We start from the raw sequence: 27,437 nt of genomic DNA on the forward strand, positions 1-27,437 counted from the left end.
GGTCAGGGAAGCCTGGGGTGCTGCAGTCCATGGGGTCACAAAGAGTCAGACATGACCGAGCAACTGAACTGAACTTTATGGAAAGGTTACTTGGAAGAGGCAGGCCTGGGCTTAATTATAAAACTGATACAGGCACCACCTCCTATTGCAGACTCAGTAGCTTGTGTCTATCTGCGCATCTCAGTTAGGAAGAAACCGGGTCAACAGGCCATCAGTCGGCACACTCGCTGCCCACTCACCTTGGGCATGACAAGGGATAGGGGACCGTCCTCGTGGTCCCTGCACTGTCTCTTGGTGGCTGGCTCCTCCTCTTCCTCCTGCAGCCTCCTCTCCTTGCTCAGGCGCTTCTGACCTGAGGGCATGGGGGGCTGCTCTGCTGCGGTGACCTCGGAGCCTCCGCCGACGCTCCCTGATCCTGAGCCCGACCCTGGAGACAGTCCCTCCTGCAGGCCCCCGCACAGCATGAACAGAGGGGCGGGAGGCACGTATAGCAGGGGCTGGGCAGCCGCCAAGGCCTGCGGCTGGTGCTCCACATCCAGCGCCATGGAGGCCAGGGAAACGCCTCCTTGTCCGTTCAGACCGTTCTGGGCAGGCAAGGCCTTCAAGTCTGTTTGGGCCGCAGAGAGGACTTGGTGGCACAAGGGGCTAACACGGTATTCTGAGTCAACGGATGGGCTGGGGAGAGGAGCTGCAGGGTCCAGGCTGCTCGGCAGAGGCATCATGTTCTGACTGGCAAAAGCTACCGTCCTGTAACAAAAGGAACAGAGTGGGGCCATGCAGTCACCACAGTCTACTGACCTCCAGCTCTGCTTTCCTAGAGAGATGAGCCAAAGCAGGGCTGAGGGAACACTGCTCACTCCTGCTACTTAAAAAAAATTTTTTTTATTAATTTGGCTGCATTGGATCTTAGTTGCGGTCTCTCTAGGCTGTGGTTTGCAGGTTTAGTTGCTCCCCGACATGTAAGATCTTAGTAGGATCTTACTTCCCCGAGTAGGGATTGAACCCTTGTACTCTGCAATGCAAGGCAGACTCTCAACCACTAGACCACCAGGGAAGTCCCCCACGCCCACTATTAAAGTGGGCTCCCTGAGATCATGAGCTAACCCCAGAAGCAGACAACCACGTATTATACCTGGATGGATGCTTTGCAACGGGATAGGGGCTTTCAGAGGTTCCCCTCCGCCTCTCCCACAGCCAGTAGTCATTGGCTGCCCAGCAAGTACCCCTTCCCAGGCACACAGATGCTATAATGACCAGCAGAATATGGTAACAATTTTACATCATCATTCTTTAACAGGAGCTACTCTTAGCCCCCTCTCCGACCATGAGGGAGGAACACTTGAGCCCAGAGGCTCATCCAACTACGGAAGGCCACCCAGTGGGGTCTGCACATGGAGTCCTTGAGAGATGCCGGGCAGATAACAGAGACGAGGCCAGATGCTGATTTAAAGGGCACATCCTGTTTACCTCACGTTCACTGTGAGATAAATGAAGTAAGCAGCGAGCGGGGAAGTAAATGTATTTACAGAATTATTCTCTGTCATTCTCGTCCCATTCCACTCTGTATTACTACAGAATTTTCAAACAGCACACATTCACATTGGGCTTCCTGGTGAGCTCAGCTGCTAAAGAATCTGCCTGCAATGCAGGACATGCCATTCGATTCCTGGGTCAGCAAGCTCCCCTGGAGAAGGGACAGCCTACCCACTCAAGTGTTCTTGGGCTTCCCTCGTGGCTCAGATGGTAAGGAATCTGCAGTTCAGGAGACACGGGTTCGATCCCTGGGTTGGGAAGATCTCCTGGAGGAGGGCATGGCAACCCACTCCAGTATTCTTGCCTGGAGAATCCCCATGGACAGAGGAGTCTGACGGGCTGCAGTCCATGGGGTCACAAAGAGTCAGATATGACTGAGTGACTAAGCACAGCACAGCACACGTTCAAATTAAGTTGTGCTGACTCACTGTCTTATACTGATTTGCATTTCTTTCCATCGCCAGCTGACACGGCTTGGACTGGCACCACAGCAGAGCAGAAAGACTGGGAATGCTCTATTCTGCGATGTCCTAATCTGCAGTCCTTCTCTAATTCCAACCCTACCTGCTCAAAGCAGCCTGAATGGTCTCCAGTGAATCTACAGGAACCCTTTACTGTCCATTTGATAAATCTAAGCTCTACGCCTTGGCTTTCAGAGCATTCTGCCAACTTGACCTACTCACCTCCAACACCCCAAGCTCTTCTTCTATCTTATTTGGACAAATCACTATGGCTTACTTCCCATCCACTCCCTGACTCTGGCTCAACAGTTTTTTTTCCTCCCTTGTCTGTCATCATAAACCTTTTCTGTTCTCTCTTCAGCATTTCCTCTGTTTCCTCTGATAATATGTGATTTCCTTCAAAATCAAACCCCAAATCTGATTCAGATAGTGTAGGTTCTTTCACTTATTAACTCTGTGACTTTGGGTGAGTTACTTAATCTCTCAGGATGTCAGCTGCCTCCCTGTAAATTAGGATAATAGCACCAACATCAAAAGGTTGTTGTTGTAATTAGATAAGATAATATACATAAAACTTTAAGAATAGTACCCGGTAGTTCATAAATGACATTAGTTAGGATAATGACAAAGTGATTCATGGGACTATGATATGTCATTTCTGTCACATTAGTAGTGACTTGTCTTTTTATTTTTCCTTGTAAGCCTTCATAGCCTAGGGGATACATTTTTCATAAAAATTTTCAATTTTGGGTCCCAGATGCCAAATCCTGCACAGTGTTGGGCACAAGGGGGAAACTTACAAAATCCTTAATAAACAAATGGCTGATTTTTGAGCAGGACTGCTAGAGTTTACCTTTCGATGGGTGGCATTTCAATTCAGTCACAGTTAAAACTAGGACAGAAACTACTTACTCTGAGTTGTCTTCCATTTTCTGTCTGGAGACAGCTGCCAGACTTCCAATTTCCAAGGAGTAGACTCCTAATCCGAAAAAGGAAAACAAAGTTCTACCAAATACAGCAAGGGACTTATAACAGCAGTTATATACAGCAGGGTTCATTATTCACAGCTCAAGGATTATAAGACTATCTCAAATCCATCCTGGTTTTGATTCAGAGAGAGACATGTCCAGAAGCTAGCTCTAAGTGGTGAATGTAGGTCTCATTAAAAATTAGTAAGAAAACAAAACAAAGCAAGTATTGCTTTATAAATCTGGTGAATTGCTGAGATGCATCAAACAGGTCAACCATGGCAAACCAAGTAATCTTCAATCCTCAAGGCCAACGAGAATCAATTTCAGGCTGAGGGCCATGTGTATACCCTGTGAACTCACCATCTCATGCAGAGCCTACAGTCAGCTCACTAAAACATCACTGCACGGGCAGGGCTACCATTACATGGTGACTGATAGACGCTGTGGGTAAGTAAAGGCAGATACCTTGTTTTTGTCTGTAAGGGCTGCTGGGTTCTGAGTTCACTTTCCTCTGTGTCCTCTCGGAAGCCTGCTCTGAGTTAAAAGAGCTGTGTCGAGCAAGCTTCTGTTTTGCACAGAACTGAACGTGGCCATATATTTCTTTTTTCAATTCTGGTAGGACAGGTGTAGAAACATCCACGAGATCATCATCTAAATAAATAAGACAACTGGTAGTGTTGTTATACAGCTATAATTCAGGGTAATTTCAGCCTTTTTAAGATATGGCTTTGAGAACCTCTCAAAATGGAGCTACCTATAAATTAAAAATGAAAACAAAGGAATTTCATGAACCCTGTCTCAAACCCCAATTTCTTTCAGTGTACTAATCTTTTAAATAAGTTAGTGACTTTAAAGACTGAATCCATATATATTCTAAAATTATCTAAACTGCAATAAAAGTAGAGCAGGATGTTCTGTAACCCAAATTAGAATGCACCTGACATTTCAGATGCTTTCTTTGGGCAGAGATATCGAAGGAAAACCCAATCGTACTCAGCCCAACATGAATATTTAGAGATTTTAACATTAATTGAGATTGGCCTCTTATGCCACAGTCCCAGGGCAATGAGTATAAGAATCTCTATTTCCTATTATTATGCTTTATTATTTCTTTCCTATGCAGCAGGAAGCTCAGTTACTAAGTGACCAAAGGCATAAGGTCAGCAGACACCTCATGGTTGAAATGCTGCAGAACAGTGAGGGTATTAGAAGACTGGGCTTTGAGGCCAATTTTATGCTTAAATAAGCCTCTGTGAAATCAGGACAGAAATCTCTATATAGAACCAGGTCTATGTTCTATAAAGAAATACTTACCATTGTTCAGATAGTCATGCCTACCCTGCTCATCTGTGCTATCTTTTTTAAGTTCAAGGGATGCACATTTTAATTGTAAGACGGATTTAATAAACTGAAAGGCCCAGCTAGACTTACATTTTTCTAAAATACGCAAATATTGAAAAAGAAAACCACCTACGGTTTTCTTTTTCTTGTAATAAACCCCCAACAAATTCTCTCTTTAGAAAATCAGAAGTTATAGAATCAACTAGAAGAAAGTGGGTCAAGACAGTATTATTTACCCTCCTTCCTGAAAGAAATAAAATACTGAACTAAGTATATAAAACAATGGTTCTCAAGATGCTGGACACTAGGCCACGAAGGACGGTGATCCACTAGAGACAGGGCCTGAAAAGAGGCTTTGATTAGCCCAGCTTACTGCCTGGGCAACACTTCCAGGCTAAGGGGCAGAGAAGGAGCTCTAGGCAGAGCCTGCAGGTCTGGGGATGCAGCTGGGGGACCTGGAAAGTCAAGGCAGCTAGTGCTGGTGGGGCAGGGTACTGAAGAGCACAGCCAAGCAGAAGGAATGCTGGAGGTCTCAGAGGGTCCTCCTTGGTAGAGCTGCCCTTCAGCAGTCACAGGAGATCGGTTTCCAGTCCCCACATGGATAGTTGAGCATCTCACCTAAGATGCTCAAGACTCCTACATAAAATGGCATAGATTTAATCCTGTGTAGATACTGAGTAAACTTTTGTAGGCACTATATACTAAATCATCTCTAGATTACTGTAGTACCTAATACAATGTAAATGCTATCTCAGTAGCTGCCAGTGTGCAGCAAATTTTGAGTTCTGATTTCTGGAACTTTCTGTATTTTTAAAAAAATACTTTCGATCCATCATTGGTTGACTCTACAGATATGGAACCTACAGAGAGTCAAAGGGCTGACTGTATTCAGTGGAGTACTCATGCATGGGCGGAAACTCCCCAAGGCCAAGGAAAGAGCCCTCAAAAGGAGTAGACAGAACAGTGTCTGCACTCAGACAGAGCTGAGAACAGTGCTGACTGCCAATAGATGCAGTGGGAAAAAAATCTCATACTTCATGGTCTTTGGTTAGAATGCTAAAGAGGGTGTTGCCTCAGTAGTGGGGACAGTGTACTCAAGACTAATTGCTGATAGGGTGGGTTCTGCCTGCTGCTGCTGCTAAGTAGCTTCAGCTGTGTCCGACTGTGCAACCCCAGAGACGGCAGCCCACCAGGCTCCCCCGTCCTTGGGATTCTCCAGGCAAGAGTACTGGAGTGGGTTGCCATTTCCTTCTGCAATGCATGAAAGTGAAAAGTGAAAGTGAAGTCGCTCAGTCGTGTCTGACTCTTAGCGACCCCATGGACTGCAACCCACCAGGCTCCTCCATCCATGGGATTTTCCAGGCAAGAGTACTGGAGTGGGGTGCCATTCTGCCTAACAAAGGTTAAAAGCAAGAGCCGAAAGGATAACTGTTTCCAAGTAACTTTGCTGTATCAGAGAACAAAGCTCAAGAACATTTTTAGGAAGAGAGAATTATTTAGCACATAACAATTTATAATTCTCAGTGTACATATAATGGCATACAATTGGGCTTCCCAGGTGGCTTGAGGGTAACGAACCAACCTGCCAATGCAGGAGGCATAGAAGATGCATGTTCCATCCTGGGGTTGGGAAGGTCCCCTGGAGGAGAGCATGTACTCTTGCCTAGAGAATCCCATGGACAGAGGAGCCCAGTGGGTGCAGTCCACAGGGTTGCGCAGAGTTGGGACACGACTGAAGTAACTTAGCACACACGCATGGCATACAGTCAAAAATTACATTATACACAAAGAAGCAGGGAATTATAACCCACAATGAGCAGAAAAATTAGTTGAAATGGACCTCAAAGTGACATAGATGATAGAATTAGTAGACAAGCACATTAAAATAGATATTATGATTGTATTCCGTGAACTCAAGAAATTGAACATGTTAAGTGGAGACATCAAAACTACAAAGGCCCAGGATTCCCTGGTGGTCCAGTGGTTAAAATCCCACCTTGCAATGCTAGAGACACTGGTTAGAGCCCTGAAGATCCCACAGGCCACAGAGCAACTGAGCCTATGTGCCACAACTACCGAGCCTGCGTACCCTAGAGCCCACATTCTGGAACAAGAAGCCGTTGCAGTGAGAAGCCTGTGCTCTGCAGTGAAGACCCAGCACAGCCACAAAACAGAACATTTAAAATAATTTATACAGGTCCAAGTCAAACTTCTAGCAATTAAAACTACAATGCTGAAGGTGGAAAAACACCATGGGTGGAATGCATGGCAGTTTAGAAAAAAATTCATGCATGCAGAAAAAAACTGTGAACTTAAAGAGCAATAAACACTATCCGAAGTGACAGAAAAGAGACAAAGAAATGAACAAAACATCAATGAACTGTAGGACCACTTCAAACAGCCAAACATGAGTGTAACTAGAGTTGCCAAAGGACAGAAGGGGAAAGGAGAAATAATGACCAAAAATTCACCAAACTTGATGAAAAGTTTAAATCCAGAGATCCAATGAAGCGCAACAAATCGAAGTAAGAGACACCGAGAAAACTGTAACAACCCACGCATGATCAAATTGTTTAAAACCAGTCACAAAGAAATATGAAAAGTAACCGAGAAAAAGGAAGACACATTACATGTGGAAAAACAGGATGATGGGAGAGTTCCTGTCACAAACAATGCAAGCTTGAAGACAGTGGAACCAGTCCTTTAAAGTACCAAAAGGAAAAAAACCTCCAACCTAGAATCCTTACCCAAGGGAAATATTTTTCAAAAACACAGGTGAGATAAAGACGTTCTTAGACATACAACAACTGGAAGATTCCACCACTGGCTGACCTGCACTCTAAGAAGTGTTCAAGCCCATCAAAAGCAGACAAATGATACCAAGATGCTTGGATTGAACAGCACCGGGGGGAAACACGAAGTAAAACAAGTGATGCCTCTACACACCCATTGGAACAGCTAGAACCAAGGCTGACCTAGAGCTCTCATATACCACTGGTGGGAACGTAAAATGTTACAGCTACTTTGGAAAACAGCTTGGGAGTTTCTTAAAACCTTCAACATCCACCTATCGTGTGATGCACCTATTCTCCTAGATATGAATCAAGAGAAATGAAAGCATATTTGCATATAAAGACATGTACATGAATAGCCACTGCAGCTTTGTTTGCTGTTGTTCAGTCACTCAGTCGTGTCTGACTCTGCCACCCACGAACCGCAGCACGCCAGGCTTCCCTGTCCTTGACTGTCTCCTGGGGTTTGCTCAAACTCATGTGCACCGAGTCACTGATGTCATCCAACCATCTCCTCCTCTGTCACCCCCTTCTCCTCCTACCCGCCAGCCTTCCCAGCATCAGGGTCTTTTCCAACGAGTCAGCTGTTTGTAATAGCTCTAGATTGAAAATAATTCAAAAGTCCACTTTTAAGTGCATGAATAAAGAATAGTATATCCATTAAAAAATAAAATATAAAAAAAATTAAAAAAAAAGAGAATAGTATATCCATACAGTGAATACTCCTCAGCAATAAAAAGGAATACACCATTGATACACACTACCATGCAATTAATCTCAAAATAATTATGCTGAATCAAAGAAGTCTGATAAAAAGAGTACTCACACTACAGCTGATTGTCATTATTTGTGGTAAAGCTCTATAAAGTCACCATGAAGACTGAAATTAGTCAATACTGAACCATCACTCCCAAAGGAAATACAGGGTTAGTTTTCTGCAAGTCTCTGGTCAAAACATTTTTATAAACTGATTAGTACATAACCCTGTTTCATGAGTCTGTTTAAGACACATTTAGAACATCTTGTTGATCCATTAGCACTGCACTCAGTCAAAATCACTGGAACTCATGCCTGAACTAAGTTCCTCTGCTAAGTTGCTTCAGTCGTGTCCGACTCTGTGCGACCCCATAGACGGCAGCCCACCAGGCTCCCCCGTCCCTGGGATTCTCCAGGCAAGAACACTGGAGTGGGTTACCATTTCCTCAATGCATGAAAATGAAAAGTGAAAGTGAAGCCGCTCAGGCGTGTCCGACCCTCAGCGACCCCATGGACTGCAGCCTTCCAGGCTCCTCCGTCCATAGGATTTTCCAGGCAAGAGTACTGGAGTGGGGTGCCATTGCCTTCTCCAAAGTTCCTCTAACGCGTGTATTTTCTCTGTAAGACACAGCACAGCCTTCATGCACTTAGAAACACTAGACGGCATTTCAGTATGACACTTGTGGACAATTTCAAACAGCAAGATCACCAACACAAACCACAAAAACGTGAAAACGCAGCACTAAAAAGACCATGAAAAGGATGCTTGTTTACAGTGTGAGTCAAAAGAAACAAGTGTGGGAAACAACAAGGTTGCCTTGTCTGACCTCAGCTGGGAGCACATGCCATGGCAAATGAAAGCTTTTGCCACTCTGCAATCTGTGAATGACTCAGAAAATGCTGTGGGTATTGATTCTGGAGTTTCAAATAAATTTTCGTGAGTTGGTAAATTCGCAAATACGGAATCTGCCAATAATAAGCACTGACTGTGTTTGATTCACTTATTAGACATTTCAGAAGATACACGTCTCGAGTGAAGGAAAGCAGATCACTGGTTGCTGGGAGTGGGGAAAGGGAGGGAGGTATTCAAAGGAACAGAAAGAGGCTTTAGAGGGTGATGGGTTAACTACCTTGGTTGCAGTGATTATTCACTGAGGCTTACGATGCAGAACTTATCAAACTATAACTTTAACCACTGTGCTGTTTATTGAATGTCATGATACTGCAATAAAGCTGTTAAAAGGAAGGAAAGGTCCTTATGGTGGGGAAGGAAAAGAGTAAAGAGGTGGATTGCTAATTGAGGGGTCAAGGGGAGTGAATTAAGAAATCAAAGGTAACTTGATGTTCCAAGTTTAATTGTTGGGCTCGTGACAATTGTGCTGTCAGTAACGGAAATAGGGAATATAGAAGGAGGACCAGGTTTCTGAAGGATAGAGGAAGAAAGTGCAATTTGAGGTTCCTGATCTAGTGCCAAGTCCCCTCTCCCATGACACATCAGAGCGCTCCCAGGGGCCGACCCACTGGTTACATAAATCCACAAACTCCTCGACTTCTCAACACCAGCTCACTTCTCTGGCTATCTTGTTTTCCTCAGTGACACCACCAACTTTGAATCCCTCCTCTCTTTCAATCTCTTTATCTAAAGACCCCTTGTCACTTCTGCCCACTAGTACAGATTTCTTGGCTAACTTTTGAGGCCTTCCAAAATGTGGTCCCAAATGATCACCTTTACTTCTCATTATTCCTATCCTAGGTCCTCCACTTAAGTCAGGATGCCTGAGTTCTCTGACACAAGCCAGATATGTTCTTAGGTATCTGTTCCTTCAACTGAAAAAAAAAGCTCTCCATCCGTCCAAAACCTAACAGTCCATCAGAACTTAATCCATATCATCTCTGAATTCCTACAGAGCCAGTATTATCATATGCAGTGCTTAAGAGTTCTCTGATTTTCAAAGGTATATTAATTATACACCTTCAGTAGAAGCTCATTAACCAACTGAAGTAGATAAGGCACTGGTCTGGATGCTAGAGTTTAATTAAAGGCGAATAAAAACTGTGTCTGCCTCAAATGTGTACAGCAGGGACAATACCATGATATCATCCCCAGGTATAATGGCAAGATACTAAATTACAATCCTTCCGATGAGATACTTCTTGCTCGGGGTGACTGGGGAAAACTTCATGCAAGAGCTGACATGTGAGCCAGACTGAAGGCTGAGTAGAATATTTTATGTTGAAACGGGGAAGAGAGCTTCACTGGTGAAAACCCAAGGATAAGCCAAAAACAGGAGTAGAAAGTGGCAAAGTTGTACATTTCATACTGGCAGGGACTCTATCATAAATGTCTCTTTGGGTTTTCCTCGGTGTTACTAAAGGCAACCCTCAGAGATATTGTGGGTTTGGTTCTAGGCCACTGCAATAAAACGAGTCACATGAATTTTTTTGTTTTCCAGTGCATATAAAAGGTAGGTTTATGCTATACTGTGTTGTGCAATAGCGTCATATCTAAATAATGTACACACCTAAGTTAAAAGACACATCATTGCTAAAAAATACTAAGCATCACCTGATAACACACAGTTGCCACAAATGTTCAATTTGTGAAAAATGCATCACCTGCTCAGTGCAATAGAATGAACTGCCTGCATAGTTCACATGCAGTAAGGACTTGCTGAGTTAATCATACTTGGTTCTAAGTGGCTTCATCTAGTTTCTAAGTGAATAATGTGTTACGAAGTGAGGTAGAGAGCTATATCTTTTATAAGCCTGGGCTAAGTGCGAGAATTTATACTACTAAGACTAAAATTGGAAGGGCAATTTAAAAATAACTTTAATGGCTTTTTTCCTGGCAGTATAGCTATACATATGTAGCTGGTACAGAAAGATCCAGTCCCCAGTTGCACAAATACTACCTGTAAAATAAGTAGAAGATAATACCCTCTTTTGCTCTAATTTAGTAAAATTATGACATTTGCGACTTTTTAAATAAATTACAGAAAAGGTGTTCATTACATCCATCCTATGTTTAAGTGTCATCTTACCACCTATGAGTTTTGTGATAGTAACTGATATAATTTTTACATTATCTGGAATTTCAAAGAAAAACAATGTTTTATTCTGCTAATGCAGAACAACCAGAGATCATAAAAAGTGTCATTTAAAAAAAAAAAAAAAAACTTGTTAAAATGAAGCATTATTTTTAATCCTTAGGCCCAAACTTCCAGGAACTTTGGAATGAAATTAAAAAAAAGCCAACGAGCTGTAATTTAATAGCTTCAGAAACTGCCAGGTTCTAAGCTCTCTGTGTGTGAGCCGCCAGCACAACCACTTGGAGGCTAAGGCTCACTGTTCCCAGACTGGCGGCATGAGTCTAATTTTGAATGTGACGTGGGTGATGGGAGATGAAGGGGAAGATTAATCTCGCAGTGTGGTAGGTGTTCGCTTTGAAAAAGCAACTGGGGGTTATACATCAGATGGTCCCGAGCAACAGCGCCTTACCTGTGGAGCTGAAATCCACAGGGCCGATCCACTTGAAGGCAGGTTTCCGGCCTCGATCTTCCGTGACGTGCACTTTCTTTATCAGCATCAAGCTGGTCAGCACATTGGCTATGTCATAGAGGCGTCGTACCTTTGCTTGAAGACATAAAAAACAACTGTGGTCACACCATACCTCGGTCCGGGACGTCACGACCTTTTAGTTTGTGTGATGGGTCACTTTCTCAGCCACCAAAGAAGCCTCCAGCAGAGAGCAGTGGGGGAGCATGAGAGGCCAGTGACTCCCGCGTGAAATCACTAAGGATTTCAGTGTCTGATCATCTCACTCAGCGAAGGTCAGTGTGTCCTTCTGCTTTCACAGCTTCACGCTTCGTACCAGAGGCACCTGGTGACAAGCTGGGATCACTGTGATTGCAAAAACACCGAGGGAGGCAAACGGGCTGTAATTAAAGGTGTAGGAAATGTCATTCTGATCCACGGCTTGTCAGAAGCTTGCCTGGAGTCTCTCCCTGCAAGACACGGTGGCACCTGCTCTCCCAGGCAGCTGGGCTGTGACAGTGACAGGGGTTCCCTGGAGCTTCCGGCGAGGCTGCATTGCCGGGCACACAGACTGTCCAGGGCTCGAGGTCACGAGGTATGACTGCTGAAGACAGTCAGCGCCTCGGCTCAAACCCTGGTGGACACCCAGTGGGGGAGGGCTGGGTGGGCATTCCCTGAGTCTGAGAGGTCCAGGGAGAGATATTTGAAAACACATGCACTGGAGGAGAAATTCAGAGGGGTGGGCGGTAACACATTAGGTGGGCAGGACGATGCCCACAAAGTAAGCTGTATCCAAGAAGTCAACTTACAGGGAGGAAAGCCACTTGAATTCAGGGCTAGGATAAGCCAAGGGCTCTGATTATGGGCCTGAATCATCAAGCTTTCACTCCAGATGCAATATTCTTCCCAATCCTGATAGAACTGGATTTTATCTAGCCATTTCTCCCACAGGGTGGCTATACTTCCAGCTGGAAACAAACAAAAGCTAGCGAATGCTGAATTCAGGGTTTCCAGGGCTTGAATGAGCTACCAGCAGCCAGGGCCTCTGGCTCAGGACCCAGGCTTGACGGAAGAGGAAGATGTTCTGGGTGTGAAACTCGAAACACTCTCTTGTCCAGCATCCACGTCCCACCGCGCCCCCCTCCCCTCCCCTGCTGTTCTTCTGGTTCTTACCTGTAGACAACTTTCATGTCCACATCAGAAGAGTATGCGGGGGGTGAGGAGAAAAGGGAGAGAAAACTCAGACATTCCATCTGGGATGCAGCGATACCAAAGAGAAATTCAAAGCCTCTCACACCCTCCCTGACCTGCATGTGTGGGATGCCATTCTGCCTCCAGCAACCACTCTGCCGAGGAAAAGGCATCAGGCAGAACTTTCACAGGAATTCTAGTATGTGATCAGCTTACCTCTTACAGCACCAAGAAGCTTAAAGAAGGCAAGAAGGAGTGCACATCTCAACAAAATAATTAAAAAAAAAATTATCTCCAAGGCTGCAAACATCATGTGAAACCCCACCCTTTCTGTGCTGCTAAGTGGATTTAAGTGAAGATGCTTACTTTTAAATTTACTATGGTCTGGCATATCTTGGCTTTCCTCTATCAGTATTTTGGCAGCCACATCAAGAGTAACAATCTTGGTTTTGGAGACCAGGAACAGCATGACAAACTTCTGGCTCATAATTTTCAGAGACTTGTCTTTCCGACTGTTTGCAGATGCTACAAAGGGAATGAAACGAAAGCATCAAAACATATAATCTACCACAAGAAAGACTGTACTTGTACTTTGGCAGTCCTATCTAACTCTATCAGCAGATGGAAAGATCACTTTTGATCACCACTTGGCCACACATCACAAAAAGATGGTTCATAAAGAAATAAGATAGATTTTTGGGGGGGGTCCTAAAATTATTCTATAGTTGGTATAAATTCTGCAATGCTTTACACTCACACTCCACTGAATAGAATCTATGAAGCAATTTTGGAAAAGATTAAAGTAGAAGAGTGAAAGGATAGAGTGGGGATCTGGAACTGTTTTCAGAACATCAGCTCTTCCCTCAAAGGCAAGGACTCCACTTGTATTTCTCTGAGCCCACAAGAACTAGAATACACCATCCACATAGGAGGTGCTCACCTCTTCCACTGCATTTTGGAAATAAGTAAAGAAATAAACAATAAGTAAGTAAGAGACACTGCTTAGATGTGTGTTGCCATAGATGACAGGCAAATCATCCCCGATAGATGGCTGTCTCCTCTGGTTATTCGGATAAAGACTGGTTCAGAGGGTGAAATTAAAGGCATGAGGTAGTGAATGGAATGAAAGTCAGGCCCACCCGTCCATATCTATTTCTTATATTTGCAAGTGAAACATAAGGAATATTTGCACTTTATCATCTTAGCAAGGAGGATTAGGGTGAGAATAAAGATCAAAGAGGGACAGCATACATAGGAGCTAGGAAAGGGAAGAACAATGCAATACAATATAAGTAAAAAAAAATTCAGTATCAAACGAAAGGCTGTCTGTCTTCCTAATCAGCATTTTCTGCAAATTGGGTTCTTTTCTAAGTCATCCACTCCAATATACAATTGAACAAATAGAATCTTTTGAAGACAGAAATTCTTTCCAAGTAAATTTTCCTTAAAGGCTCACAAAGAGGAAGCAGCGTGGGACTGTCAGTCTGAAACTGGAAGGCCATTCGCCACCTATGATCCAAACACACCAGATACCAAGTGAGACCGCCGCTACACAGGTTTCCCGTGAGGTGGAGTGGGCAGCCCAGGTGGGAGCCATCTGTCTGCCCATCTTCATGAGGGAGACCGGGAGGCCACATGCCTCCAGGGTGGCCCATCTGGCCCTCCCCATCTTCAGAAGAGACCGGTGTGGGCCCAGGGGACTCACAGGAGGGACAGTCTGGTTCAGGGAAATCCAGTAACTGTGGATCTTGGGAATCGGGACAACCATCTCTTCTGCGTTCTCCGACTTTATGATCTATCAGGTTGAGCTCTTTCTGCTGGAGGTGTGCCATCTGCTCCTCGTATCTCTGCTTTTCTCCTAATCTCTGGAGGTTCCTTAGGGTTTTCGGCAGGCTGTGCCTACCATGCCAGCTGTACTGATTCTTGGCCACCCGGCTGACCAGATGCAGTGACTCCAGCACGTTTACAATGTCATAGATGCGTCTCCTTTCAACGCCTGTTTGAAAAATAGAAGCCGACCATTGTCATGCTGAAGAACATTTTTCTAATTTTTTTTTTTTTTTGGTAGCACTGCATGGCAGGCTGAACTTCCCCGATCTGGGATCAAACCTGGGCCCCCTGCAGTGGAAGGGCAGAATCTTAACCACTGGACCACCAGGGAAGCCCCGAAGAACACTTAAGAGTATAAAGTCCATGAAGGCTTGGGCCTTGTCTGTGAACTATTCTGTGTGATGCTTTGCCCAGCAAATATAATTGCTCAACAAATTCATCCTATGAGAATGCAAGCAACAGAAATTATTTTTCTTTTTTCTTCTTGGGATCCAACTCTTGATAAGATCTAGGGTGAACATCCACCTTGAGATGGATGATAGTTCCATCTGTATTACATAAATAGTAGAGCAACTTTTCTTTGAACCTGTTAGGCAAACCACATGAACATTTCAACATGTTAAAACTGGTGGGATTGAGCAATCTGCATCACAGTAATAAAGGCTTGATGAAGATTGGACGGTTGATTTTGACTTGTAGCTAGTCCTAAGTATACAGACTATAAAGCTGTGTCCAATAACTGTAACCTCATTATCGGACCATACTCTCCTTCCTGGAGTTTGAACGATGTGAAAAAATTGTCCTATTAATTCTTGTAATGGCCAGTAGGGAAAACAGATGGTAAATATTCTTTCCTATTTTGGGCTGGAAACTTAGGAGTCAAGAGCTTGGGCACCCTTCTCAGGTTGCAGGAGGAAGCGAGGGCCAGGGCTGGAGCACACAGACCTCCGTGTGCTCGTCACAGCCACGGACAATTCTCCCTGTGCTCTCACGCACCATGTCCTGCCACACAGCCCATCAGTAAAGCACAGGAAGTCCTGCACAGGCTGACCATCCAGTTCATGGATTCCCTGCCCACTTATGCCACACTCCTTAAAGAGCCAGGATTATGAGCAGTCTATTGAATTTACTAAAAATATTTTCATGGGTTAAGTGTGGGGTCTTCAGGGTCAGACTGCCTGGACTGGAATCCCTGCACTATCCCTTACTAGTTGGGTGACCTGGGTAGTTACTTACTCTTTCTGTGCCTGGGTATTTATCTCATAAAATGAGGAGGATTCAGTGCAACAATAAACTTAAAGGGATTCTGATAGGTGTGAATTTATCTGCTCTTTGTATATGATTTTGTAAGTACTTTCTGTGTGGTGTGGGAGATACCTAAAATTCCTGCTGGCATTCAAGGTGACAGTAGAAACAGATTTTTTAAACCTCGCATCTGTGTCTCATCCTGTTATGCAATAGACACTTAGGCTTTTGGGACTCACTGGCCCTTCTTGCTCTCGCCTAAGTATCCATAACAAATGCTGCCAGGCATCTCCAAGCAAAAGGGCCCAGCAACAAAAATGCCTTCTTCCCCTTCGCTTGCCAACAGCTGTTGTATAATCAGAGCAGACTCAGTGTATGCAGCTCTTGGCTTTCCAAAGACTTAACACGAGAAATAGACCAGATTACAAGAATACTGTGGAGCTGAGAGGAAGTGCTATCCCCGCTTGAAGAGGCATTTCACAGTCAATCAGAACATTTAGGCTCATGACCCAGAAAGGCTCTTCACTCTCCAAAAGCTCTGGCTCTGCTGCCAGATGCCTGCTGGAAGGTGCTGGCAGGAGCAGTCAGCAGCCCCTTGTCCAGATCTGCCTGGGCCCTGGTTCCAGTCTGTTTCCATATATTAACACATCTCGTTTAGAGCATAACTCGCCATAAACCTTCCCATTAGAAATGTCATGTGAATGCAACTGAGACATCCCAGGGCCAGCCATATGCCCGACTGTTTTGTTATTTTGTATTAGATAGGAGCCGTTAAGTCTCCATCTAGTGGCTAGACATCCCAAGAAATAAAGGAAGAAATAAGAATTAAAAGGACGATTCGGACCACTTAAGACAATAAGATGCCGCTTGGCATGCACAATAATAGGTGTGCTGCCTGACTGATCACTCACTTTTGCAACCTGGATTGAGTTTAACTGTCCACTGGCTGGGCACATCTAAAAGTCCCATTTCACAGGCCTCAAGTCCTGCAGGTTGCTCTGTCAGGAAGATTCTCTGACCTTCTTTTTCTTCTGTCTTCAAGGCGATCCTATTCATCCTAGTCATGGTGTTGGTTATGCCCTTGAGCATTTACTCACTGTTACCACGCTTCCCTTAGGCCCCACAGAGCTCATCAAGAGCATCTCGGCCCAGTAAATTTTCCTAGGCTGTGTAATTTTCCATTTACTAAAGTCATTCCCAGTTCTTTAACTTCTTACCTGTAATATCAGTATCAAATCTACATGAGACCAGAAACTGGGAAACAATGCAATTTGAATGCTCTGCAGATCCTTGGTTAAAATCTGGTCTTACAGCTTGTGACCTGGGATAGAGCCAGGAGTTTAGATTCAATCAAGGAGATGGTTACCCTGGACATAGCTTCTAGGAAGGGACCCCATCTTATCTCACATGAAGAGATGGAAAGTTCATTTGGCAGGCCTGGGAAATCATGACACAGTAGGAAGTTTTTGCAAAAGCCTTGGCATTCTGCTCTAGATGGTTATACAGGAGACCTACAGCCCTGTCCTCCCTGGGACCTGTAAGGCAGCCTTCCAACATCTAATCTTTTTTCTTCTGCTTTGATATCAGCAAGATCTCTTGATAAAGGATGGGTGTATAGAGGAACCCCAATAAGAAAGACATTGTATGATCTGTTCTTTTACCCTCAGCCTCTTCGGACTAGTTTCTAGGACCCAGTGCCTCAGCTATGTCTACACCAAGCTTCTGTCCAGCTGGCTCACATCTCATTTCATTGCTACCAAAGCCAGAATACTGTATGCTATTCCTGGGTTCTAAAACAGCTTCCCTGTCAAAGCCCTCTGCTTCCTCTTCCTGGCTGTACAGGTTGACAGGACAGCTTGAGAATTATGGAAGTGGGCAAGGGGAACCTCTCATAACAGCTGAGTAGAAACAGTTCCATGGAGCAATAAGTTACTAAGCCAGGCCCTGAGCTGGGCATGTTACTGACATGATCTGTAACTTTTCTAAGCTTCTGTAAGGGAGGTGCTATGGTTTCTATGCTATGACTGAGAAAAGATTAATTAACTTTTTAAATCTCTCTCAGCCTATACATTAGAAACCTGGGCTTCAAATCCAGTTCTGTCTTACCCAAAGTCCAGCCCATGGTCTTCTAATCACAACCACTGGCTCCTCATTACTTCAATTTCCAGCAAATCTTTTTAACCATCCGTTTGAATAATTTAGATTGGCAAGGATCAGCTGAGTCACATTCTTTGGGCTATGGGAAGATACAGAACTAATAAACCAACTAAAAATATAATCTATCATGAAGCCTTGCATGCGTGCATGTTAGGTTGCTTCAGTTGTGTCTGACTCTTTGTGACCTGAAGGACCTCCCAGGCTCCTCTGTCCATGGGATTCTCCAGGCAAGAATCCTGCAGTGGGTGGCCATGCCCTCCTCCAGGCTCATAAAGCCTACTGGGTTGACTTCTTTGAGACTTTTTTTCCTTCTCCTATATGTAAATTGTCCTAATTTGTTAAGGTGACACTCTGACATCTTTAAATCATTGTGATTTCTACTTATTCACTGTCAACAGTATGTTCCTTGTGAAACTAACTGCAATCCATGTCCACTAGGAGTCTCTACTCGGACCAGTTGCCTGCATATTTATAGCCCAGACGCCACTGTACGTGACACACGGTCACGCCATGTGAACGGATGTATTCCTCTTTGTTACAAGGCTTAGCTGTTTGAATTATATCCAGATGTGCTTTTTCTAGTTGGGCAGACTTGCTGTGAAGGTCACAGTACAGGGCTTCAAACCTAACTCTCTTGCTTTCAAATTTGGCTTTGTAACAGAAATAACAGCAGTTCTGAACTCTTAGAAGCATTAAAAAAAAAAATAAACAGCAGGATATTTCTAAAAATCTTTTGAGTCTGTCTGAAATAAGATAGAATTAAGGTATTAGCTATTAATTTGTAACGTGAGTCTTTTGCAAACACAGTTTTTGAGGTTAAAGAAACCAAATATTTGTTTGACCCTCAGGCCTGGAAAGCTCCCTGGAATTCTATGCGTAATGATTATGATACAAGAAAAGCTCTACCTGCTCCTCTGTCCTCACTCTTTTGGAGGGCCTGCTCTGTACTTAGTAGAGGAGGTGATCTGAAGCCTTTGGCTCACCCGAGGAATCGATTTCCCACCGTGACTGGAGACAGGTGACCCCATGATACATACCGAGACTGACAGCAACTTCATCCAGGGAGATGGTAGTTTTCTCAGTTGACAGAGGGTAACTTGGGTAGCGAGCGAGAAACTTCTGGCACAGGAGTCCTAAGCTTTTCTGCTTTCTGCTTGGCCTTTGCTTTTCAAACTCATCCACAGCACTGTCATCCACAGCATCAAGCTACAGAGGGCAGACAGGGGAGGCGGGAGATGTCACGGCTAACGTCCTGAAGGAGAGACTGCGTGGGTGGCATGGTGAGTTGAGGGCAGCATCCTCATCCTTACCACCCCAGATTCTAGTTAGAATACTCTTCCTAACCTTTTTTCTCAGCCTTTTACCTACTGCTTTTCTGAACTGAACTCTTCCTCCTTTGTGACTTGAGGCTGAGTCTCTGTGTGTGTGTTGGTTGCTCCGTCGTGTCTGACTCTGCAACCCCATGGACTGCAGCCCACCAGGCTACTCTGTCTGTGGAATTCTCCAGGCAAGAACACTGGAGTGGGTTCCCATTCCCGTCTTCAGAGGATCCTCCCGACCCAGGGATCAAACCCAGGTCTCCTGTATTGCAGGTAGATTCTTTACCATCTGAGCCACCAGGGAAGCCCTGAGGCTGAGTCTACTGATTAAATTAAAGAATGAACAATGCGATAATTTACAGGCTGCTACATCCTTGCTACTAGTGTGCTCATCAGGCTGTAGATCTGCATCAGCAGGAGCGTGTTAAGAGCTGTAGAAACCCCAGGCCTCCCCTCAGACCTGATGTATCAGAATCTATCTTTCCCTAAGCCCCCTGTAATCCCTGTTAACATGAAAATCTGCAACAGACTTGCCTACATTGTGTCACCAAGCTCTTATGTTTCACAATTTACCAAGAGCTGGCAGACTTGAGCTGCTAAGGACAGCTAAATCTTACTCTTCCTAACTCATTCTTATTTTAAGCATATTAAACGAGTGCCCTTGTCTTATCAACCACATTTGAAAAAGGCTCAATTTAAGTCCCAAGAAAGACTTTTTAAAAAAAGTATGCATATGCTGCTTGCTCAAGAGCTCTGGTTCCCCCAGGACAGGTAATTTAAAGATGACTTAATGTTAAGCACTAAACCAGTGAACTAAACATACATGGGAGAATGATAAAATTTCCCAAATCACAAATATTTAGATTATTATTAAATCAGAGTGAAAATTATAATTCATGGCAGCATTAAAAAACCCGAATTTCTTCATTAAATCAAAATTATTAAAATTTAAATAATAAATTAATATCATTGTTATTAATAACTAAAATAATTAAAACAATAATTTTAATTATCATAAAATTAATATCATGTCTTAAAAATTATCATTAAAAAACACATACTGGTAAAGAGAGAAAAAAAAACTGAAGAAAACAAAAACGTTCATTATGAAAAATGAGACAGAGAATGAGAGTCCCACTTCAGCTGTAAATAAATAAAAGGAGTAAGTGGAATGGTGTTTTCAACTCAATAACAACCAAAAAGTTGACAGTTCTGTGACATTTTAATAATTAAGTTAAAAATTTTCCATTCTATGAAAGCCCTTAGGAGCACAGCCTGTATACCTGCAGAGAGTCTGTAAACACATCATCCTTGTTCTCAATGGGCCTGAACAGTTCTTTTTTCTTCTCTCGGTCTCTTATGTCTGGGCTGGCAGCGCTAATGAGGATCTTCAGGTTAGCGGTGGGCGTCCATGGTTCCACCTGCTGTCTGTCAACAAGCTTAACCGGAGTGATGGGATTTCTTTCTGGAGTGAAGATTTTTTGCTTCGATAAGTCAATTGGCTCATTTTTTATTGGCGTCTTTGGGGCCATCCTTGAGAGATCAACAAATATATTTTCCTAGTTAAAAAAAAAAAAAGACCTTTTAGCAAAAATGAGAAAGGGCAGGTATCAGGTAAGAGTGCAACTTGTTCCCATTATTCACTAAGACAATAAACTGCAAACAGACCATACGTTCAGGGCTGAAAAATATCAGGATAGGATAAAAGAAAATAAACAGAAGGATCTATGGGAATCAAAAGGCAGCTCCAATGAGAAACTGATTATAACTGGCTACTCCTTTTAAACTTTTTTTTTTTATAGTTTATCAGTTTTTATTTATTTTTTAAAATTAATTAATTAATTTTACTTTACAACATTGTATTGGTTTTGCCATACATTGACTTGAATCCGCCACGAGTGTACATGTGTTCCTCATCCTGAACCCCCCTCCCACCTCCCGCCCCATCCCATCCCTCTGGGTCATCCCAGTGCACCAGCCCTGAGCATCCAGTATCATGCATCAAACCTGGACTGGCGATTTTTCATGGCATCTCTGTGAAAGAAGGCATGAGTGTACCTATCACTGGTGGATGTTTGTAATAGTCGGGGGTGATAAGAACAGCCAGTGTGGGTTGAATCCATACTGCTTCTAAGTGACATATTTTTTAAACACTATTCACAAGTTTGCACTAACTAGTGAAGAGTGATTATGTTTTTGTTCAATGTTCGCCAGTGCTAACACAGCAGTTAATGGAAGGGCATCCACAGAAGGCCACATTTCAAACCACCCAGCAATGTATGGTCCCTCCCCTAGAGTGGTGCTTCTCAAACTACCCTTGCTGAAGGACCAGTGCCTTTCACTTCCAAACTCCCGCAGACTGATACATGGTCTTCCTTCATAGGACCCACATGCAACTCCCATCACGTGACTCTCCCCTTGAGTTTGCCACTCAACCCAATTTATAGCTTGTCCAACAAGAAGAGACCACTGGTCACAGGCTTAGATGTTATAGGGGCAAGATCCAATTACTATAGAGGTTTCTAAATGCTAAACTCTCAAGTTCTGGTATTGATTTTTTGCAGCTTAATATTAGTTTGTGGACTAGCACCTTCCCCCAGACCATACTTTAAATAAAATGTCTTAGCTAATTATAAGAAAAGATTAACGATGGGTCCATTAATCCATTAAGAAAAAGGACTGAGTACACAGAACTCACATTTGAAACTACAAGTTAGTTTCTGAAACAAATTTCTTTCCTGCAGAATAAGATTTGCCATTCAAAACCTTTCAGAAAAGATTCTGCTCTTCCCATAGCTGAATTCACCTCCAGGCAATTGTGCCTGACGTAATTAGCAAGGTGGGTGAGTTGCATATTTGATATTCCTGCACACAGTATCACTCTATAGCTTATTGGATGCTTGGATCTTGGCTGAGAAGTGGTTTTAAAAAAGCGTTTTCCTATAAATGAGCAACACGTGAAAAGGGAAAACAGAATTGTTTGGGAGAAACTGGAATTCGTGGTAGCAGGCCATCTCTTGTTCCTTGGATCAGTGGAAGCTGCCAGCTAGCCATGGTGAGTGAGTTCTGTCCTAGGAAGGGAGTGGAGATGGGGGTGACAATTTCTCATACCACTGCAGCAGTAAGCGTCCAGCCTGTATCTCCTCAGATCTCTTAACAAGTCCCTACTAGTGTGCAATTCTGATGAATTCTCTACAGGGGAACTCTCAAGCGAAAGTACTGAGTGCATATTATGTGCTACAGACAATACCTGTTCCGTGCACGTTTTTTTTTTGGCTGCGCTGTCTCTTTGTTCTTATGCACGGGCTTTCTCTAGTTGCAGCGAGTGGGCTTCGCAGTGCAGTGGCCTCTCCTGCAGCAGAACACAGGCTCTAGAGCAGGTGGCCTTGGCAGCGTGGTGCACAGGTTCATCTGCCCTGTGGCCTGTGGAATCGTCCCGGATCAGGGATCGAACCCACGTCCCTGGCATTGGCAGGTGGATTCGTAACCACTGGACCACCAGGGAAGTCCTGTTTCATGCGCTTTACACCACTAACTCCTCATCTAATCCTCTAACCTGGGTACTATTATTTTTCAAGCCGACAGATGAAGAAACTGAGGCACACAGAGGGTACCTTGCCTGAGGTCACATACAAACTCACTCAGTATAAAAGTCACGGGTAGGGCAAGAAATAGCTGATAGCATTTTCCGAATTTCTGTGTCCCAGTTTCCGAAATTCTACGTCTAGAAATAAGCTTGTCTGGAGTATGAATTGGGATGGAGTTATCTTTTTCGCAGCTCCAGAGTACCCAGCAGGCCACTGATCCCCACAAGCATCTATGGAGAGGTGGCATGGGGAGCAGTTCTGCATGCAGGCTGGTAGGGCCAGCTCATCAGCAGGGTGAGTGCAGGCAACTTCCTTCTCCTCACTGTATTTTAATTCTCTCAACTGAAAACGAAGTTCATAAAAATACTGATCTCCAGTTATGACAATAGTTCCTGGCATATACTGAGCACTCAATACAAATTAGCTATTCTCTCTCCCTACTTTCCCGTTCTTTATTACTATCCATCCTTGAGCTCAGAGCTAATAGAACAAAGCACATCGTATTGCTATTTAACTTCCTGGGTGTATGTCTTGTCTCATTAATGAGACTGTGCACCTCTGGAGGTCAGGGAGCTACTTCCACATGTCTCATTCTTCACTATTTTTGGCACAATGCCTTGCCCCTCGTAGGTGCAAAAGGAACAACGGGCTTTGATTATCGAGTTATTTCCAAAGGTCTCCCCGTGGTGGAGGTGTGGCCCAGGCTTGCAGAGGTGCAGAGATTCTTCCTTCTCCACTGCCTCCGTGGTAGCTGTCTTCCGAGGAACATTGAGCTCCTCCTACTTTTCCCTACTGAGGAGCAATTCAGATCAATTATTTCCTCTAGCACTTTGATGTATTTTCACTACAGTTTAAGTAATACTTGGGGCTTCCCTGGTGGCTCAGATGGTAAAGAATCTGCCTGCAATGCTGGAGACCCAAGTTCAATCCCTGGGTAAGTAGGAGGGGAGTCAGGTCATGTGGTAGGTTACGATCCTTACCATACCTCTACATCAACAGAAAATAAAACAGAAAATTGTTTTGCGGTCTCAGGTGGGCAGAAAGTCAGCTGCAACCTAATCCACCGTGCTCCATCCGTCTGTCTATCCCCAAATCCTGACACTGTGGAAGGTGGAGGAAGGGACTGGATTGAGAAACCTGGTTTTGGACTCCACTTTATTTTTTGATACTGGACAAAGTGTTGGTTTTGTCTGGACTCAAGTTTCCAGATCTATAATATAAAGGGTTCAGATCAAAGTACCTATCTCCAAGGCTTTCCAGCAAGGCTGCCCAGCCATGTGGTAGACACTGGGGTGTACCCAGCTCTCTTGAAGAATGAATGCCTCATCTCCCCAGCTGCTGGACTAATGCCAGCAGTAAGCATCTTCATGCTTTGGCTGAAGTGGACTGACTCGTCCAGGACATGCCCCTTCCTGAGAGACCAGTACTATCCTCAGGGGCTGGGATAGGCCACACTGACATGGAGAAGCCGGGTCCTCTTGCCCAGACTCAGAACCACTCCGGGGGAGGGGGGTCATCCCAGAGCTTCCCTCAGGGTGAACCCGACTTCCGCTGAGACTGATCAACTGCTCCACTTCACCCGCTGTCTCATTTTGCTGCTTTTTTGTCCCTTAAATGGGCACCGTCCCCAGGGCACTCCCTGATACACCACCTGACTGCTAATCTCCATGTCAGATCTGCTTGCCAGGAAGAAGCTGCCACATCCTAGAAATGGCCTCTTCAGTGAGAGCGGTCCTGAAGAGAGCACCCGGGAAACAGATTCTTCAGTTCTTGTGTGCAATGCAGGTAAGGCACCTTGGCTTACCTGCCATGCAGTTGCTGTGAGGATCAGGCCAGATACTGAGGGGCAAGTGCTTTGTAATCTGTCAAGTGCTGTACAAATGTTTATCGTCATTATTATTTACTACACCAGCATTATGACTGAGCTGCCATAGAAAGGACCTGGTCATCAGGAGATCTGGGTTCTAATCTTGCTTCTCTCTCAGATGCAGCCTTGATCACGTTACTTTAAAGAGGACATCGGCAGCAGCCCGTTCAAGGCCCCTGGTGATACTGTGCCAACCTCTTTTCCAGTCCCACTTCATGCATGTCCCACATTTTGCCCAAACAGTTCCCCCGTGTTTCTTCAAACCTGCCCTGCATCTTATCACACCTGAGCTGCTGCACACACCGTCACGCTGAAACCCACCCTACTCTTTCATCCTCATCTTTCACCCTACTCATCGCAAATATGACAGGCACGTCCGGAGGTGTCTCCTAGTCATCGACACTCTCCTCCCCTTCAGAGCACACTTTCCAGAATGAGTAATCCACAGCCAGGACTTCCCCCTGCCTGTCTCCTGGGGGTTCCTCAAACCACCAGTCTGCTCTGATCTACTACTCTCATGTAGATCACATCTTAGTTGACAAGTCAATGGCAAAACACCACATTTGACCTCACTGCTGCGGTTAAGACTGTTGACTATCTGCTTTATAAAACTCTCAGTCTTTCTGAGCTAGCACTTTTTCTCTCTTGGTTCTCTTTCTGTTTGTGACTGTTCCTTCTCAGCCTCCTTCATAGGCTCCTCGTTTTCTGCTCTTAGAAACCTCAGCTCTCCACACTTCCCTGTTTGCTCTCCGGAGCAGCTCACCCACTCATAGCTTTAAAACCAACATGCATTTGATAATTCCCAAGTTTGTATCTGGCTAGAACCTTCCATGAATTCCCAAATCAGGCAACCAACTGCCTCTTGCACATATTTATTTATTTACCTATAAGCACACAGGTATAAATAAATGCTTCGAGTCGAACTCGCCTTCTTTCTTTAACCACTCCCAAAAGACGTGAGCTTGATCCCTGGGTTGGGAAGATCCCCTAGAGGAGGGCATGGTAACCCACTGCAGTATTCTTGCCTGGAAAATCCCATGGCGAGAGAAGCCCAGTGGGCTATAGTTCATAGGGTTGCAAAGAGTTGGATACAGTTGAAGCAACTTAGCATGCAAAAGATGAATGACCTTCAAAGAAAACCCATGCCCACTAAGTCTAGGTGAGGTCCCCAAATTTACTATGTTAGCTTCCACTTCTTTACGAGTATCCTTCTTTTCCACTTGCCTAAGTCTTAGCATTCATTCCTTCAAGACCTAGCTCGAGTGTTATCTCCTTCACATAGCCCTCCCGAAGCTCAATCTTTACTGTCCACTCTTTCATCCCAAATCATCCTTTTTCTACTTTTGTCATTCCTAAATGCAGTACAGACAACTGAAAAGGAGAGTCTTGTTTATAATCTCAAGACTTGGGCACAGTAAACTTTACATTTTAAAGAAAAGTTTTTCCGTGAGTGGTAAGAAATATGCATGCCTAATAGAGTACTATAGACCTTGACTGATGAAGATCAGACAGTCAAGAAAGATAAGTCCTCTACATGCTGACTGACCCACAGGACACTGTTCCAGGCACCCACCAGAGGGTTTCAGGAAGTACCACTAGCTTCTGGCCACTCTGGAAATTTTGAACATTTCTTGAATGTCCACACCACATAGACCCATATGATTCTTCTGCCTACAAAGTCCATCTTATTCCTCTTGTTCCCTTACAAGCTGAAGTCCTCAGCCCAAGTATTAGCTCCCCCGTGAAGCTTTCCAACTTTCTCTAGACTCCCCACGAATTTCTTTCTTACTCTTCTGTTCTGCTGGGGCAATTGGTTCCCACTCCTATAGCACTTAACAAATCACAGGCTAGTTGGTGAGTTAATATCTGAGCCCTCGAAACATCTCTCAGATAATTGAGGGCCAGGCCTGCATCATATTTATCTTTGGGCTGTCAGTTCAATTGAGTAAGGGTGAACAGTATGGGTTGTTGGGTTATAGACATCCTGAGGAGAGAGTCTACTTACTAATTCCAATTCATAAAATAAAAAATAGGCTTAGGGAAGCTAGGAGATTTATTAAAACACTGTATCCCCAGCAACTGGAACATAAATATTTGTCGAAAAACTGAATAAATAAATTTATTCAAGCTTACGGAGCTAACAAATGGTAGAACAGGAACTCAAATCCAGATCTGACTCCAAATCCCACATCCTCAGCATCCCCAGAAATCCTCTTTCCTTTACTTTACAGCAAGGTGAAAAGAGAGATGAAAGCCCCTTCGAGCATCTCCTGGAGCACTCATCTCTTCCTTTGCCATCTCTTTGACAGGTGAAATAAGCCCTGCATTCTATTTCAAATATTTTAGTCACTTTCCTAAATCTCTGTGGAGTCATTTGGAGTTTTCTCTATACCCACTAAAATATGAAAGCTCAGCCAGGCACAGTACTTACTGGGCTAGAATAGGAGAAGCATGCTTGTTGAAAGCACTTAATAAAAAGTCATCCACTTGGGAGGAAAGAAGTGGATACCAGGTTTGCCTTTTTTTGCCCCTTGGCTCTGTCTCTATGTAAAGGTATACACACGGCTTCACTGGTGGCTCAGACGTGAAGAATCTGCCTGCAGTGCAGGCGACCCAGGTTTGTTCCCTGGGTCAGGAAGCGCTCCTGGAGAAGGGAATGGCAACCCATTCCAGTATTCTTGCCTGGAGAATCCCACAGAGGAGCCCGGCGGGCTACAGTCCATCGGGTTGCAAAGAGTCAGACACAACTGAGTGACTAACACTTACTTACTTACTTAAAGGTATACACATTCTTTCAAGGCTGTTCCATCCAAATTAGGAAGGAAAACAAAAAGTTTTGCTCTGAAACTTGCA

The 27,437-nt window shown here is 44.2% G+C and overlaps 1 protein-coding gene and 1 long non-coding RNA gene across 6 annotated transcripts in view; one reads left to right on the forward strand and one right to left on the reverse strand.

Moving 5' to 3' along the window:
• The window catches only part of LOC147371286 (uncharacterized), a 194,721-nt gene that overhangs the window by 138,021 nt on the left and 29,263 nt on the right, over window positions 1-27,437 (forward strand). The window contains exons 3-4 of one of the 2 annotated variants that reach the window (XR_015163422.1): window positions 24,392-24,502; window positions 24,703-25,372. This is a non-coding gene — a long non-coding RNA (uncharacterized LOC147371286). Of the gene's footprint in view, window positions 1-24,391; window positions 24,503-24,702; window positions 25,373-27,437 lie in introns of those variants that run through there. The other variant, XR_015163423.1, reaches the window with a different exon arrangement.
• The window catches only part of E2F7 (E2F transcription factor 7), a 41,302-nt gene that overhangs the window by 10,690 nt on the left and 3,175 nt on the right, over window positions 1-27,437 (reverse strand). For 2 of the 4 annotated variants that reach the window (XM_086398814.1, XM_086398813.1), the window contains exons 3-10: window positions 20,414-20,689; window positions 18,849-19,017; window positions 14,285-14,575; window positions 12,946-13,104; window positions 11,353-11,487; window positions 3,431-3,616; window positions 2,907-2,973; window positions 240-747 (exon numbers count right to left, since the gene is read on the reverse strand). In XM_086398814.1, the coding sequence (XP_086254940.1) occupies window positions 240-747; window positions 2,907-2,973; window positions 3,431-3,616; window positions 11,353-11,487; window positions 12,946-13,104; window positions 14,285-14,575; window positions 18,849-19,017; window positions 20,414-20,689 (1,791 nt within the window). Of the gene's footprint in view, window positions 1-239; window positions 748-2,906; window positions 2,974-3,430; window positions 3,617-11,352; window positions 11,488-12,945; window positions 13,105-14,284; window positions 14,576-18,848; window positions 19,076-20,413; window positions 20,690-27,437 lie in introns of all 4 variants that reach the window. The other 2 variants (XM_086398816.1, XM_086398815.1) reach the window with 2 other exon arrangements.

This window comes from Bos grunniens, chromosome 5, assembly GCF_055505025.1.
Source record: "Bos grunniens cultivar Pamir isolate PY7600 chromosome 5, Bosgru_T2T1.0, whole genome shotgun sequence".
NCBI classification, from domain to species: domain Eukaryota; kingdom Metazoa; phylum Chordata; class Mammalia; order Artiodactyla; family Bovidae; genus Bos; species Bos grunniens.